We start from the raw sequence: 18268 nt of genomic DNA, 5'->3' as shown, positions 1-18268 counted from the left end.
CTGGTTAAGAAGTTTGGTTATGACTTGTTTTTAATTGTAGGCTAGGTTTGGTAGTTGTTTGAAGGTTTCTGAAAATTTATATGAATTTTATTGTAATTCGGATGTTTTTCATGTTTTTTGTTGAATTTTGAGCTGATTTTTAACCATTTTTTGTATTGTTTTACTGCCTCAAATGGGTAATGAAGACACCTCTATAACTTGTGCAATTTTTAGTTAAAACGTGGTTACAGTTTTGTGGATATGAAGCATTTTTTTGTTGAGAATTATGACAAAAAATGTCGAAAAATGGAACTAATTTTCTTAATTTTTTGCAGTTTTTCCGTTTTTTTGTTCTTTAGACAAGTTTCTCAACCGATTTTGACATTCCTATTGTTTTGCGAGAATCTGGGTACCCTATTGGCTGAAAAGAATTTTAGTTTAGATTTATGTGCTTTTGTAATATTAAAAAATATATTAACTTTTTCCAGTTTTTTAGTCAAAGTTCTTTGTAAGAGATTATTTTTTCATGACTTGGCTTCAAGTATTTTAAAAAAATCTCATAAGTGGTTTTAGTAGTTACTAGTTGTATTGATGATGTAATTGTGGCAGAGATAGTTTTTTGGGGTATCAATTTATGACAGAATTTGATCAGATTTCTATCATATTTTAATAGATTTGATTTTTTTTACTTTTTGTTTTATGGTTTTATTTCAAGTGAATCGTAAAACATTGGAGGCACGTTATTTCTGGTGAGAAGCTGTATTTTTTTTGCTCTTTTGACTTCGACAGTATTCACTAAATTTGCGTGATTCAATACGTGAAACAATTTAAAATCCATTAAGTTGAAACAGTGAGTGAATTAAGTCAGAAAACAAGCATGAAAATTGTGACATGAAAAAATGCAAAGCGTGATTGTAAGGTAAAGTGAATTAAACATAACCATTAAGGCTCTAAGAGCATTTAATGCCCGCTGGGCGCTACCTGTTTACCCCGTTTTTGAGGACGAAAAATCAAATGCGTCAGGTGAAAAATTGGTCAAGCGAAAAATCGCATAAAAAACCGACACGACTAATATAATTGCTACGAACTTTGTTTGAGAGCAATTAAAAAAACTCCGTAATAATAGCAGCTTAGAGGCTGACGGCGGCTAATCATAAATGTACAAACTTCGTTCGAGAGCAATAAGAAAACATTACTCACATAACATCGACAGAATGCTCTCAAACTGCAGTTCCGGAAATTTAATTATGCTGTCTGTAGCATATATAAATTTTTACGTACGCAAAAAAATCATACTAGGGAGGGTTCGACTCCACGACCTCCTGGATGCAGAACAGAAGAATTAAATAATCATTTATAATTGCAATTCAATATCCTACCTTACGCTCACTTTTGGTTTAGCAACATTAATTTGAATGAGAGCATTTTATATCACGCAAAAATCAAATTCCAGCGAGCCAAAGTCACTCGAAAAGTGAAGTTGGAAAAATGTTCTGGGTGAAAACCTAAAAATGGTCACGCAAAAAATTTGCAAAAAAATGCCAGACAATTTTTCATAAATTTTATTACAATCTTCGTTCCGGAGCAAGAAAACAACTTTGAGTATGTAGTACTCAACTTTGATTATCTGTGATCAAATACCCAACTCTATCATAAAATGGAATGGAAACATAAGCGACTAACGCCGGACAAATTTCAGGATCGGCTGGCTCCCATAGTAACCACCTGGGGCTTTTAGCATTAGTTGAAAGAGGTAAACGGAGGTCAAGTAATGGGGAGTAGGACTGAATGAGAGGAGTCCAAATTGACAGGCGGTGGACGACGGGAATGTTGGCAGCAGGGTGATTTAGTGGCGTGATAGCCGAGAGGTAAGGTGTGTGATTCACACGCCAATGATTGAGAGTTCAATCCCCTGCCTCCGTGAAGCTGTCTGTGTAAGGATGAGCTCTTACTTAACCATAGCTTCAGGTTGACCATAGCCTGACCAATGTTGGCTGCAATGATGGTACCACGTGAAAGTTTCAGACGCAAAAAAAAGTGGCCATAGTCACCAAAAAAGAGCAATGCTGCTCATAAAAAGAATAGTCTGAAATGTGGGGAATAATAAGAAAAAGAGCAGCTGAGAACAGGCTACTGTAGGCCTAATACTGTTCCGCTGCGATTACGCAGGAACCAAAACTATTATTATTATTATTAGTTAGGGGCTCAAACTTAGATTAGGCACAGACCTACAAACTATGGAATAATCTCCTCAAATCAGTTTCCGCGAATTGCATTCTTAGAGACTAGTAAGGAATAAGGCTCTAAGAGCCCACAATGCCCTCCGATGTTCGCATGTTCATCTCGTTTTTGAGCACAAAAAGCTAAAAGGATCAGACGAAAAATCACTCAAGCACAAAATTGCATAAAAAACCACAGGCTAATATAATTGTTCCAAACTTTGCCAAAAAATTGCAAAGATAACTGCTACAAATTAAAAAGGGTCAAGGTTTTTTATTTGCAAAAATTTGGCAACGCCTTTTTCTCTCGTATGAGTACGGCAAAACTATAAATTTCTTGTTTCCATCTCCGTCCAAAAAAATTCTCAATTATTAAAACTGGTAATACAACCTTTGGAGCCATTTAAAACATAGCCAGCAGATTGCCGGAAAATAGCCACCGTTGACGCGCTTGATGCACATTGGGATTGAAACGTAAAAAAAAAGAGAAAATGACCATTTTTTTCCTACTTTCTTCAGCGTCAAAAAGTGCTCTAATTCGGCGTGCAGTTTCACTTGGATTTCAAAACTATACTTTATTCAGCTTCTAAACTGAACGCTAAAACGCTTAATACCAAATTCAGCTAGCAAACACTAATGAACTTTGATAACCTAATTCTCAATGACTTAATGACCGGGCTTTATCGGTTTATCCCATCTCTTTTGATTTTGCTCTTTTGACCTTGACTGTATTCACTATCTTGCGTAATTCACTGAGCCAATGTATTATTTAAAAAAACCATTCAGTTGAAACAGTGAGCCAGGTAAGTCAGAAGTCAAACGTGAGAGTCGTCAGTTATGTAAAACGAAAAACGTGATCAAAAGGTAAACCGAGTTGAAAAAAAAGGAGAGCGCCTAAATAATAGCCGCATGGGAGGCTGACTGCGGCTATTAAAAATATATCAGACAATTATCGGGCGTATTCCTCTCAAACGACTGACGAGCAGTTCGCTTTGTTAGTAACTAGCTGAGCTGAGAGCGGGTAGAAAAAAATCATTAGGATCCGTCGGTTTTTGTGTGTGTGTGTGTGTGTGAGTGGGGGGGGGGGGGTTGGGCTAGATTTGAGCAGTTGGGGTTGGTGGAAAGTTGGCGAATTGCAAATTTTGAGCAACTAAGATCAGCCCTCCAAACCATGCATTTAAATCTCAACTTTTTTGGTGAATTTCATACTTAAGAGAATAGTAAGGCTCCTCTAAGACAACTGCTTAGTAACTTAATGTCCTCCCTTAACGTTTACTCGCAAATTAACCAGTACTACTAACATAATTCCCACTGACTTCTTTTGAGAGCAACTATATATCGATCTCTCAAACAATATAAAAACAGTAATATCAATATAGGGATTTCACATTTCGAAAAATTCGGCAAAAGTATTAAAGAACTGATGTAGTTGTTTGCCAGCAAACAAATTTTAAAGCCATTTAAGTAAATATGGGTTTTCTTTCTCTTGAAATTAAAATAGAAAGTTAGTATGTGAAGCCAATTACAATTAAATTTTCAAATCTAAATTTTTATTTAAGTATGGGAAACTTTTTGAGATCGGTATATAATATTATTTTCGAATCATAATTTCATTTTCTCACAACTAGTCGAAATTGAGTCACTAACATGTTTTCAATATCGAAAACGAAAGTTTCAGGTCCCCGTTAAGTCCCCAACGCTTCTTGGCTATACGTCAAAAGTCAATGTAGAATTCTGAATTCAGTGATAAAAATAATCTAATATTACTCCTGCACCATCTACGTTTGAAATGGAGTGTCGTGTCTATTGGAAGATATGAATTAATCAAATTAAGCTCAATTCTAGTAGAGGCATATCAAGTATTAAGTACAAGCAGCAATCAGCAGCTAAACATAGGCCTAGTTAATCATTGATAGATTGGATCAATTTAGGACGATCTTGTCAATAACTACCAATCATTCAGATTTTTACTCTTAAATCATTCTTCCAAACTCAATGCTTTTGCAGACTCAAAAATGGTTTATATAGGTTCAACTCATTTATTTACAAGTTTCCTTCTTTCTTGTTTAAAATTGTTTATTGCAGCATTTTCACATATCAGCATTTTCAAAAAAATCCAACTATTACAAGATTTTTATTGATAAGTTTGGATCTGATGATAAAAGGTTGCATAATGAACAAGATATTAATAGCTAATTTAGGGAGTATTTAATGGTTTTAATTTGTTTCTAAGGAAGCATAAATAGTGGGGGTGTTTGTAGAAGACCAGCTTTACAGAATATTGGGCAGTTTTCCGCTCTTGTGAAAGTACAAAAGTTTTATTTGTACAGCTTGTAAGACAATTTTTAATCGGCACTTGCTTTCATTTTAATGAATTCTTCGTATGCTTGAGTTGCTCTTTCCCACAGAAACTGAAACAAGAGAAAAAAGGCATAAAACATTTCCTGAAGTCAGTTGAAACATTTATTATTATCTATTGATTGAAATCAAAATATTATCAATTCATTTAAAGCATATTAAAAAAAGTGAAAAAATAACTATTTTATGGCTATTTTACTGCTCTAAGATGAGTCTTTTGAGTTTAAAAAACTGTTTCCAAATGTACAACCAATAGTTTGATTGTTTGTCGGTATCACGAAAAATTCCTTATTGCCAAAACTATTTACAAAGAACGGCGGTCTTTCCGCTTACACTAAAAATTATTGAAAAGAAATAATTCACACGTAATTCACCATTCAGCTAAAACTTCGGGGGGTATTTCCCATTTCAGCTCCCCCCTCTCGTGCTCTCGTGAATCTATAGCCCCTTTATGGTATATTTACTGTTAATGGTGGTCTGTACGTTATATGACCACTAAGCTGGGGGGGGTCTACAATATAATGGGAAAAGACCTGAACTTCGTGTACTCCGGAACAAGACATACCTTTTTATTGACGGCCTGTACAGTGAGGATCTTAGTGACAGTCTTTCCCTTGTCTGCCTTTAGGACCACTTTGAACTGTTCATCGTCCATATCATTTGGAGGGAGAGCTGTGATGTCTTTGAACTGGAATTGAGACACTGTCTCCCACCTCTCAAATGCCTGTACTAGAGCACGTTTCTCTGCATGGATCAGAGCCCTGTCAAGTAAAGAGACGCGTTCAATTAAAAAGGTTATCTTTAATGCAACGCTTAGTACTAACACCACAACCCAAAATTATCCAAAAAAAAGGTTCTATTATGCCCATTTTCTTGTTAGCGCCAGGCATGACCTTGTAATGCGCAGGTCTGCTATCGTTTGTCTGTTATCATGTAAGGCGATATAGTTAGCTTCATCGCCCTCACACTCCCCATTGTTTTTTTACTGGTAACATGGTGTTCAAAGCTGTCGCATGGTGGAGAACACGAGTAATTTAATCATTTTGCAGAATTCCAACATGGTTGTCCTCCAAGAAATAGTTAAAGTTTTAATGAAACCTTCCAAATTTTCACGTCAATAAAAACAATAGGATAAGTTGATCGTCTAATTACTTCATGCCTTCACAACTCTAACTAAAGAACCACTGACAATGGTATCTGTTACAAGGTTGAGATAAAACAACCTAAAGTAAAATGTGCATAAGAAACTCTACTTGTTCAACTCATACTTGGTTAGAGAAAAGAAGCCTTGAGGAACAATAAAGAACTTCAGAACGGGTAATAAGAGATGTCCAATTTCAAGAACTTAAGACCAGTTGGTGCAAAGGGGTAGCACACTGGGGTTGCAAGTAAGAGATGCTGGTTCGAATCCAGTACTGGTCCATTTTCACAGTAGTTGCACCTGCATTGACCCCCTAAGAGTATCCTGTACAAAAACCTTGTCCAATCAACGATCAATATTAATATTTACTAGGTATTTACCTGTTGGTGACAATGATAGCTCCTTTTCGTCCTTTATTAGTGTAGACGTGTGCGTTGTACTTCTGGTTGTTCCTAAGAGCAGTGAGAATGGCATTTCCATCTGCTTCATAAGAGTCATATGGTCTCACAACTGAGTCTGCTCTCACCACCCGAGGAGTCCTGAGAAGCCGAAGCACCACTGCATCGTCTGCAGATCTACAAAGCAAGTACTCACTTAAATACTGAGTCAACAAAATAAAAAATATAGTATAAATTGCATCAAAATATTCCAAAATGCGAAATGCAATGCAACACAATATATGCTCGAAGATTTTCTGACAATTTGAGCTATATTGTAAAATATTGGGTTAAACTATAGTTTGAAACTATAGGCTTAGCTGGTTCTTTTTTGATCAGCAAATTTTTATGGACGTAGAAAAGGACGACGTAAAACATTGGAAGAAAGCGCGTAGAATGTAGCATATTTTACAAGAAGGAATTTTCAATTTTCGTAAAAGAGTTAGCAACGTTTACATTTTTCAGCAAAAAAAAAACTCAGAATTTTGAGTTTTTGGTTTAAATTTCTATAATTCTAATTCAAACAATGTTGTTACGAAACAAAAATGATCGAATTCTACGCAACAATGAAATTCACTTTCAAATATTAGATGAATTTTTAGGTAGTTTCGAAGGTAAAACGAAGGTTCCACTAAAAAAACTTACTAACATAACCGACTAACGTCGGGCTAATTGCTCTGAAACAACCCTCGAGCGGTTGACTTCTGTAGTACCCACCTGGGGCTTAGAGATGCTTGCATTGGGGGGGGGGGGGGGAGGAGGTTGTAGGGTTGAGAGGAGGGTCACAACCGCCAGGTAGAGGAGGGAGGACTTGGGGTGTGTTGGAGTGAATGGGGGTGATTGAGTGGCGGGGGTGACTGGGGGGTCAAATTTTCAAGATTAGGAACCACCCATTCACCATGAAATTGTCTCCTCAAAACAGCTCTGGTGAATCGCATTCTTAGACATTGTTTAGGCGTAAGGTTCTAAAAGAATTTATTGACCTCAGAGCGTTACCTGTTTATCCCGTTTTTGAGGACGAAAGGTCAAATGGGTCAGACGAAAATCCGGTCCAACAAAAAATCGCATCAAAAAGAGCAAAGGACTAATATAATTGCTACAAACTTCGGTTAAGAGCAATTAATAGCAACAATCTTTGGTCGTTTCTTTCCGTTTTCAAAGACTTCGTAAGAAGATTCAGTCCCATTTTTAATACGGGATCTGAAAAGCTCAAAAGACATCAGATTGCCATTTCCCAATGTATCACAAAAAATTGTTCAGCGACAATTGCTCTTTTGGCAAACCAGCGCCAAAATAAAGAATAATTTGTCTCTAATAAAGAGCCAAACAGGTATTTTAACTAATTTTGATGACAATTTGACGTATGGTAAAGTTAACTTTTCGATAGCAAACAACAGTAATAAATGATGTTACAATCATGATGCGCCATCATATTTAGAAATTAAAAATTTTAATTTGTTCCCTCTCCGTCCTATATTATTTTTTAATGCTTTATTTATTCTTCTCAATTGAGTGCTTTCGATATGCTAGCTTGCCGACATCAATCATACTCTTCAAATTGGAAAAAAAATTGAAACTTTGGACAAAATCAATACAAAACTCTTCCTTTAAATTCATTTCTGGTAAATGCACAAATGTAAAATTTGTCAAAAGGAACTGTTGCGTTTTTTGTCTAAAAGTGGCCATATTAAAAACAAACCAACTAACGAATGAATTGCTCTTGAACTGATTAAATGCGCTCGCGGGGCAATAGCATTAAGATGAAACTTCGCGGAAGGCAGTCTGCCGTCTGAATCACCATGCTATTCTGGTTTTGGTACTTCCTTGCAATTGCCTTTAATTTAGCAACAGACTAAACTTTAGAACGAAAGCAATTGACACTACGGAAAGAATAAGAAGTCAAGCGTGAAAAGGTCACTAGAGAGCGAAAGAAAAGGTCACTAGAGAGCGTGAAAAGGTCACGATCGAGCGAAAAATTTAAACAGATAAGACATATGCTTAATAAAACTAGAACAATTGTTAAAAATTCAGTTTCTTCAGTTTTTGGAGTCAATATGTCGGATTTTAGACAACATTTTTTAGGTATAAATGAGGTATTATCTCGAGGTATAAATGGTAAATCGGATGAAATTCGATAAACAATTTTTCAAGCTCTATTATTATTTCGGTTTCTCAATGGTTCACGTTTTTGTTGTCTAGAAATTTAGGTTTTTGAAAACAATTTGATACTTAAGGGAAATGATGATCGAACTCAAGTGTTTTTAAAAGTTTGCTTGCAATGATGCAGAGCAAAAACACTAACATAACCAACCAACGTCGGGTGGATTGCTCTCACAGAACAGTGGCTAGCTGGAGCTTACGGATGCTAGCATTAGGGAGCGTGAGTGACGTGGGAGTCTCAGGAGGGGTTAAGTGTAGGGGTGGTGTAACTAAATGGCTCGGACAGACCTTCACACCATGAATTTATTTTCGGTTATTCGCATACTTAGAAACCAAAAAACTTAAGGCTATAAGAGAGCTGCTTAGCCACTTAATCACCTCCGGGCTTGAACTCCGTTGTCGAGCACGCATTAAAAAGACCACAGGACTGATTGAAAGAAAAGAAAAGCAGTTAAAATTCTCTGTTTACTAAAATTGACACGAATTAATCCGACAAAGCGCGCAAATTTTGGCATTTAAATTTCTACTGAAAATTATGCCAGTTATGTCAGACGGAAAACCTATCTATTTTAATAATCAGATGCTGCACAACTTTTTTTGGTTTCAGGAGTTAGTGGATGAAAGTGGTTGGAGCATTGTGTGCAAACGTATATAACTCAGCCTCCTGGTTTTCTATTAATCTCTCCAAATCTTTTTCGTAGTATCGCACAAAGAAAGCAAATTGAGAAATAGGGTTTGACTCACCCCCTGATGCCTTCAAAAGTGTTGCTGGCCAGATCCACAACACCTCCCACTGGTTTCACAACTAACCCAGCTGCTCCTTTTCCTATCCCAGTCACCAGACCTTTCGCACCATCCTTCTTCACTCCCTGCAAAGAAGGGAAAAAATTAATAGCAGTTACCGATAAACGGCAATGGAATTCCCCGAGACAGACAGACGTCTTCTATCTGCAGTTTTAAAATAAACAGAAGTGTTGCCAATATTGATGACGTCCAGTTGAATGATAATTTCACATCAATATACTGCTTCTCTGTATGAGCATGAAACAGCCGAATAGAATTGGGTCACTTTTACTATTAAAGGCGCACATTTTTCGAAGCGAATTCGGACTTAAATCATTTTGAGTGGAAAATTGCTAATCAACTGTCATTTGCAGTTGATACCTTTTCAAAACAAACTTTTTGGAAATATTTTCCATGGCCATGGAGCTTAGTGGGTGCATGTTATTGGGTGGTGGGGAGGTGATAACTCACGGCATTCTATACAATTCGGTCTTGGGGGGAGGGGAAGGGGTTAATAAATCACATGCTATACAATTCGGTCTTTGTTTTCTAGTTAGACCTAATTCAAAACTCCCACCCACCTGAATGGGTTGTGTAATGACTCCAGTGACACCTCCGAATACTCCACTTCCGAATCTCTTGAATCCTTTGGTCAGACCTTGTCCCACATGTTGTGGCTTGTCACGCATGTCATTACGACGCTCCTAAATATCAAACAAATAAAGAACCTCTTGTACAAGCAACTAATTGCTACCAAGCCCCTTTTATGACTAGTGGTCGTGTAGAAACATGACACCAGTTAGTAGTAAGGTGTCTTACTGGGCACGCAACGGGGGGGGGGACATTTGGGTGTTACTGTGTTCGCAACGGGGGGGGGGGGGACACGAAAAATTTTTTCGAAAAGTTGATAGTTTTTGGCGTTTTGGCAAGAGCGGTGGAAAACGCCAAAAACTATCGCCTTTTCGAAAAATTTTTTCGTGTCAAAGTGTTAAAATTGCATAAATTGTATTTTGCGCTGAGTTTCAGGTCTCAAAGACGATTTTTTCTTGACCTCATCTCACCTGGTGGGCCTAATCATTGAAAAAAAAACTTTGAAAAATTTTGGGAAAATTCAAAAATTTTCAAGTACTAAAATTGTGTGAAATGAATTTTGCGCTGGGTTTCAGGTCTCAAAGGCGATTTTTTGTTGACCTCATCTCACCTGGTGGGCCTAATCATTGAAAAAAAAACTTTGAAAAATTTTGGGAAAATTCGAAAATTTTGAAGTATTAAAATTGTGTGAAACACAATTTGCGCTGGGTTGCAGGTGTTAATGTTAATTTTTTGTGGACATCATTTTACCTGGTACTAAGATTATATCAAATGTTTTATAACCGAAAACTGTCATCAATAGGTTGTTGACTGTTTGTAGTATTCTTTATGTCTGTTACTATCAGTCAGTACTCTCAAATACTCTTATAACCCTTTATTTGATGATGCATGAGAATAAAATATAGTAATAGGCAAGGAGGTGAGTGGTTGTTGCTATGCATGTGTTGTTGTTAGAACTCTCTGTGTCATCAATCTATTTTTAGAATATAATGTATACTATGACTAACTACTATAGTCACTGCCGAAGGTCATTATACACGAGTAGTTAACGTATTCCATTGTGATTGGGAGACCGATCGACCGAGAGTGTCTATGATTTATTTTTGAATAAGTTTACATGTTCAACTGTCTGCATTGGGTGGTTTTGTTATTACAGTTTAACACAGTACTTGTATAGCAATAGAGCAAAATTATAAGAATTTGTTTGAGTTTCAGTTTGAGTTTGATTTGTAAACAAACTATGCCAGCGGTTGACGATTGTTCCTTCTTTGACTTTTCTCACGATATTACATGTACAGAAAAACGTTATGTAGTTGCTTGTGTGAAAACTTATGACTCTACTGGAACATATATAACGGTAAAACTTTTAAAAAAAGATAACTTCCGTGATCAAACCCAAGACAACAGAAACAATTGTAACAGTGATGGTTTCAAGTTCAACCAGAGAATAACACTATCTTTAGCCGAGTTTGAACAATTATCTCAAAGCTACAATTCACTCTGTGAAAAACTAAGGACCGGACAATCAGAACAACCTATCAAAAAAGAACACAATAAGATAACGGGAAGGAAACGACGTTATCAGTTTGCGTTCTCACCGGAGACGAATAGCTTTAATTCAACTCAGGTTGCTGGTCGATCAAAGAAGAAAGCGAAGAAAAGTTCTGAGAGCGACACACAGTATTGAAAATGGTTGAGGCAATGTTTGAACGAACACCTGAATTCTTTCGACAGTTTCAAAAGAAATTTCACTATTTTATCTGCAGAAGTGAGCCAATATTTGATACTAAAGAAATCAACAACAGTTTTGCTTACAGTTTGCATGAGAATAACAGCTTTTGTAGAATAAAAGAACAACACTATCATGTTATTGCAGCTTTGGATCAAGTAACAGAGGCTTTAAAAAAAATTCAAAACCCTATTCTATACCTTGCCTATACACATGTTTCAGACTTCTACTCCACAAAACACAATCTGTCAACATCACTTTTCACGGTGAAATTTTTGAGAAGTTGCAGCAAGCAGTCATTTACAATCACCAACATCAGCTAGATTTATATAGCTCCAAAAGAAAGCTTCCAAATATCTTTGAACTGGAGACTGTCAAAGAGAATGTTCAAGTTCAAACTGATTTCATACCAACTTGTACTTTTAACCGATTTTTAAGTATTTATCAGAACAGTTCTTATGCAGAATTTTCAAAAATTATTGATATTATTATTAGTGGATATGGCTCCCTGAATGTTGATGAGAATGTAAAATGTAACTTTCGATTTGAATTAAAAAATTAATCCTACTTGTTTTATTAAAAAATGAGTGATCTAGCCTCAAGGGGAAAAAGTTACGAATTTATGAAAACAGTTGATGCTAAAAAATTTAAATTGATTGATTTGTCCTACATCATATGCTTAGCAAATCGTAGTAAATCATCATCATTCATGTAGTGTACAAACGGATAGCTATATGTGAAAATAATATGAGCAATATAAATACAAAAGAGTCCACACAGTTTGGAGTTTGGGCTCTGAATTGGCTGCAATCTGAGACACTGAACGACTTCTTCTTCGAAGTAGAACTGCAGCAGTCGAGTGTATACAAAATGGTAGCAATCCAGTGCTTGCCCAAGTGGATCAGCAAAGTACATTGTTTTTTTATAATTACAAATCAGTAGCCAATGACTACCCGATGATGTTGATATTGAGGCATTGACCACAGCAAAGCAATTTTCTGGCAGTCTTGGAAAATTGTCAGCTGCAAAAACTCCACAAAACTTGTGCTTCAGATGAAAACATTTATTTACTAGATAAGTTATCTCAAAATTATCCATCAACAGGATATGTAATAACCGAGTTTTTGGTAACTTTTCGTTCAGAGTTGACGTAAAAAGTTGAACTTCGTTCGCCTAGGAATAAAATTTCAACGTTGTCACCCAAAGGTGTTCCAGAAGTGAGCTCCACTGAAATTGAACAATTTGTTAATTCAGGATGAATAAAATCGTGTGAAGCCTCCTGTGTTGAAGTAAGGTCAAAGGCCAAAATAAAGTGATTTGGATAATCGGCTAGGGGAATGCCATGACCACCTTTATCAAGAAAATCTAAAGCTTCAAGCGTGTTGAAGTAGACTCGTTGATCTGAGGTTGTTGAAATTGGTGTTCCAACAACCGGTAGTCCATTTCGATAAATTACTATTTCATTCAAATTGAATTTCTGGTAACGGAAAGGATTCGTTCTGTTAGTTCCTAAATATGATTGATTGGTTGACATTGCTATAATCATTCTTCGAACTGGTTCTTTGAAGAAGATGTCTTCTTGACTCCAACTGCGGATGCCAGCAGTGGCAAGAAAAGTTCTGGGCAACACCTCCGTGTACCGATAGACAGCTGGTGTTTTTAGCAAAGTTTTTTCTATCGCAGACAACACATGATCAGCCACGGTCATTTTGCGCACGTACAGATTTGCTTCAACAATTTTTACTCTAATGTTTATTAGATTCGGATATGATGGTAAAATCGTTTGGAGACCTTCTGAAGATGCGTAGTGTAACACCACTGAGAAGATGTTTGTCACAGGTCAATATATCACTGGCCGGTTTTCCAAGTAGAGAACATTCCAGAGAGTCAGCAACTAAAGCTTTTCGCGCAGCAACATCAGTAGCTCTGTTGTCAGCTCCATCAATTTTAGCCGGTTCGTCTTCATAATAATAGCCTTGACAAACTAACCAAGTGCTCTTTGCTGTTCTTCCGGATGAGAATTCTGTTTCTATGAAAGCCTTGTGTGCGTAGTTGCCGTTTGTATTTGACAATTTAACGCCATTTGCCAAAACTGTACACTCTGAAAACAGAGAGTGTAATGCGTTATTGCTAAAATACGGCGAATCTGTGTTTGTGGCATCAGTACCAGTTCTCAAATCGGCGTCATTGGTTCTCGTGATTTTGCATTTTATTTCAAGTAGAAACTTTTGCAAATCAATAAAGTTGTTCCTGTCGCCAACAACTTCGAATTCCAGCATTGGACCATCCTGTGAGTATGATGGACCAACCTTTTGGGTAAAAGCATTGTCAAAGGTGATCAGGAGAGGCTGCTTTTCAAACAAGTCTAGAGTTGTGTGTGTTGCCTCTGCTGGCAATAAATTAGTATTCATTTTTCACTTTGGAAAAGAAATCTGACCGACTTCTCAGTAACGGTTGTTTCTCTGAATGATTTTTCGGGATTTGACAGGACCGCTCTGTTTCTGTATTTTATAAACATTTCCACCACGAACACCTCCAATTCGGGCTCTTGAGCCACCGACTTGTTTCTTTACCGTTTTCTGAACAGTTGACTTGAGTGCTTCTTTAGGACTCTTCTTTTTGGCTACAACGTCAACAATCTCTGGTGCCGCCTGTACAAACAGTTCTCTTCCAATCTTTTTAGCAACAGGCCACAAAAACTTTTTAGCTATCGGTATGGCCGCCCTACCAATTCCAGCCGCTAAAGCCCCGCACCCACTGCCTCGTTGACGATAGTGTCCTGCAAAGTATGGTGAAACCGATTGTTGTTGATAGTAAGCTTCCATTTAATTAAATTTTTTAAAGTTTAAAGTAAGAATAACTTTTCCTTTTCCCGTAAATGGAACAAATTTGCCAGTTTCGGTTCTCAACTGAACTTCAATACACTGAAAATTGTTTGACAACAATTTCTTATATTCCAAATTGCTAAAAACTATTCTATGCGTAGGTTCAATTTCACAAAGGCTACCGTTTTTCAGGCGTTGTTTTGAATCAATGATACGAATCAGCGGAGCTTTTGTGTCTCCAATGTGTTGATACTCACTTATGTTGCTGTATACAAATATCAATTGTTTTCCTGCAAGCAGATCAAAAGGGTAATCAGCAACAAAAGCTTTTGCTTCTCCGTCACCCAGTGCCAAATTGTCAAAGGAATCTATCATTTTATAACCAATATGAGTACCTGACCCATCTTTGATTCCTTCAAAGCCCAGAATGCTTGGTATTTCTTCGTCAGGAAATGTAATTCCTTCATTTTTACCAAAAAACAAAACCAAAACGCCTGTGATTTTATTGTACTGATGACTGAATTTAGTTAGACCAGTAGCTGTCTTGATGGCTTTTATCAGGTGTTCCAAGTTCTCATAGCTTCCAGTATTGATCGAGACTGTCTCCCCTTTGTATGGTTTTGAAACAGCACCAGATGGAATACTTCTCTGATGGTTTTTGTTACCTTCAGAGGAATACTTTATGATTCGAGTGTTATTAACCTAGTTGATTCTGGATGGGAAGATAATTTCACTCAAAGCTCCTCTCCAATCACCTTGCAGACTGATTTCTTCATTGAAAAAGTTTTTGAAGTTAGCCAAAGTGTTCTCTGGAAAAATGTCCATGGAAGCTGATGAAACTAAATGTATGGTAAACTCATTCATGCTTTGTGAACGCTTCGCTGTTGTCAGCAACTTTCACTAGTTCCAATTGATAGAACTTACCACTGATTGGATTCTGATTCGAATCAATTAGGCTGTATGTTGGAGGGTTTATCGTTGGAATATCGTAAACTTCAAACACTTCGTTGGTAAATGTCTGTTTATAACCTTTTCGGAAGGGTAAATCAATTTTTGATATTCTAACAAAATCACCAATTCGAAATTTGGGTCGACTAACTAATTTCTCGGATGCACTTGCATTTAATGATAACAGATAAGGAACGTCTTTTTTGATTACTTTGTTCGGAGCTATTTTTGTTACACGGTTGATGCGTGAGTTTATTGTTTGCACAAAATTTTTCAACTGAGAGATGTATGAATATGTCCATTTTTCTTCCAGATACTTGTAAATAATATTCTTTAAAGAGCGGATGTTCCTTTCTGCAAACGCAGACTTCTTTTCGCTGAAAGTTTGATAAATTTTAATGTTTCTCTTCTGGCAAAGTGTTTTGAAGTTTCCCTTAAACTCTGTTCCAGCATCCACCCAAACTTTTTTTGGCTGTTTATGCTTAATCATACGTTTGAAGGCTTCAGCTGTTGTTGTTGCATATTTTGATTTGAGTGGTTCGACACGTAGATAGCGTGAAAGACAGTCAACAGCAATCAATAAGTACTTAATACCTGCGTTTTGTTTTGACAGTTTGTCCACGTGTGCCAAGTCAAGAGACCAAATTTCATCAAGGTCATATGCAATAACTTTCAAACGTGCAAAACTTTTTCGAAAGCCCTTATATTTTGTGTGAGCATTCTTGGTCTCTAGAAACTGTTTCACTTTGCGAGGTTGTAATTTTGTGTTTTTTTGTAAATTTTCAACGCTTCCAAACGCAGCTGGCCCTTTTGTGTACATTGACTGCAGCAATTTTTCTTCACTCGTCGTAAGATTCCCATTGTTTTTCCTTCTGTGCACTTGGTTCGTACGGAGTTTCGAAACCTTCCTCTTCTTTTTCGTCACTACTGCTTTCGTCTTCGGTGAGTAGTGCTCTGCTGGTCTGTTTCTGCTTCTGGTTGTCTTGTTTTGGGGGCTTTTGAAACTTTGAACGTTTTTGTTTCTGTGATTTATTGACGATTTTTTTCTTTTTGTTGCGGTTTCTGGAGAACTTTTCCTGATCGAAGTTTTAGCATTGCTGTTAATTACTTGTTATTCCTTTATTTGTAACACTTTTAATAATTCAAAATAATCAGGACTGTCAATTTTCTTTGTTGGTTGATGTAAATTGTACAAGAAAGTGAATGCGTTTATGTCAGTTGGACTGTTGTCAATGAGTAACTTCTCGTCTTCACCAATGAGCACACGATTAGACTTTTTAATTAGATCTACAATATAATCACACTTTAGGTATTTTGAATGAGGCAAGAGAGATGACACACACGATTAGACTTTTCAATTAGATCTACAATATAATCACACTTTAGGTATTTTGAATGAGGCAAGAGAGATGACAATGTTTTTAGGACCTGATCTGCCCGTCTATTTGAATGTTTGAGCCGATTTTCATCATCATCAACACCAGAGTCTTGTCCCGACAGTTTGTTATTGAACTGTGCTTCAATGTGTTCCTTTGGTCGCATTCTATTTATAATAGAGAGCTGTGCTGATTTGTGTTTAATGTCAGGATTCTCTAAGACCCGGGTTTGGTATGGTTGAGTTTTCATATAAACTTTTTTGGGAATTAAAATAAATTCCTCAGCAATTGTCATTTTCTTCTCTTTTATGATTGACTCAAATACTGGTAGCAAAAATGAATAACGAGCCGAACTAAATCAAAACCTGTTTTTGTGAGTAGTATGGCTCTTTTCTTTTCAACTGAAACGTTTTTACGAAGAATAGTCTTGATCACGTTTTCATATTGCTCCAAATCGTTAATCTGAACTTTTACATGTCCTCTGATTACGTTGTAAAAACATTCACACAGTACCAATACAATATTGTCGTCGTAAGTGCTGAGAAATTTCCTCAACTCAGAATCAGATAAAAGTACCATTCGCTTCAGTATAAAGAATTTTTTCTCGTTCATTTGATATGTGAGTAATATCGGCTTTGTCTGAAGGTATGTAGAAGGCCGACGGTCCAGGCTCTGTAATGTTTGAACAAAATCGTAGACAGTCCGAAGTTTTTGGATCCAGGTCAATCAATAAGTGTCCAAATGTTTCTCTTGTTGCAATTTCATAACAATTTTTTAAAAAATGAGTAAGATTCAGTTGCTTACCGAGAAACTCGACTTGCTGAACGGCACGTGGTGATTTGAACAAAATGATATGAGTTGTATTCAAATCTGTTGTTCGTGATCATTTACTTTGCTGGTAAAGATTGTGTTTCACATAAATGACATTAATGTTCTTGTGTCGACCTGCGGTAGCCAGCTTGACAAACTCTTTGTCATTAAAAATTTCCTCACAAGAATCATCAAATATAAGCAAACAACTTTCAGTATTTTGCAAAAACTCCAAGTTTGTGAATTTTTTGAAAACAATGTTTGAATGCTGGTCAACTTGTGAGTATATTGGTTGTATTTCGTGGTAAAGAAAAATAACATTTTTAAACTTTGGATAAAAGGTGTTTCCTGTTAATATTCTGAAAATTAAATTCGTTTTACCACAACCCGACGGACCTACCACGGCCATAAAGATTCTGTCACTGGTAGGGATGATTTTGTTCATAATCGAGGATTTGGTAAGATATATCCAACTAAACTTGACAACATCGAAATCCAAACTGATGTTTCCTCACAAGTTGGTTTAAGCACAGTCAATTTCACAATGCAAAAAACTATTAGCATCAAAATTACAAACATTTGAACAAAAAACACAACTTCCGACCGTGGTAATGTTATCTGGTTACAAAATTTCCAAGTAGATTTTCCACTACTTTGCTTTTCGAAAAGAGTTTCTTGCACAACTTGATCAACTGTTACTTGTTCCATCACAAAAGAAAATGTGTATAAAAGGAATTTTTATTGTACTTTTTAATGTTTTACATAGAACAGTTCATAACAACTATAATCACTCAAAAATTAATTCATGTGCACCATGAAACATGCGGGTAATCTTGTAGTTTTTTTATAGTACACAATTTTTTTGACTTTGTCCGTGTTCACGAGTTCCTGAATTTCTTCAGGCAGCATTTT

The 18268-nt window shown here is 36.5% G+C and overlaps 2 protein-coding genes across 3 annotated transcripts in view; both read right to left on the bottom strand.

Annotated features, from left to right (window-relative positions):
* The window catches only part of LOC142350883 (polyribonucleotide 5'-hydroxyl-kinase Clp1-like), a 438433-nt gene that overhangs the window by 388063 nt on the left and 32102 nt on the right, over positions 1–18268 (bottom strand). The window lies entirely within an intron of this gene.
* The window catches only part of LOC142350401 (intermembrane lipid transfer protein VPS13A-like), a 229852-nt gene continuing 215503 nt past the window's right edge, over positions 3920–18268 (bottom strand). The window contains exons 45-49 of the mRNA XM_075402248.1: positions 9659–9781; positions 9039–9163; positions 6078–6272; positions 5122–5317; positions 3920–4609 (exon numbers count right to left, since the gene is read on the bottom strand). Coding sequence (XP_075258363.1) covers positions 4544–4609; positions 5122–5317; positions 6078–6272; positions 9039–9163; positions 9659–9781 — 705 coding nt within the window. The 3' untranslated portion in view covers positions 3920–4543. The remainder of the gene's footprint in view (positions 4610–5121; positions 5318–6077; positions 6273–9038; positions 9164–9658; positions 9782–18268) is intronic.

This window comes from Convolutriloba macropyga, chromosome 12 (assembly GCF_964194025.1).
Source record: "Convolutriloba macropyga chromosome 12, txConMacr16.3, whole genome shotgun sequence".
NCBI lineage: Eukaryota > Metazoa > Xenacoelomorpha > Acoela > Convolutidae > Convolutriloba > Convolutriloba macropyga.
This window is presented reverse-complemented; position numbering and strand designations above follow the sequence as displayed.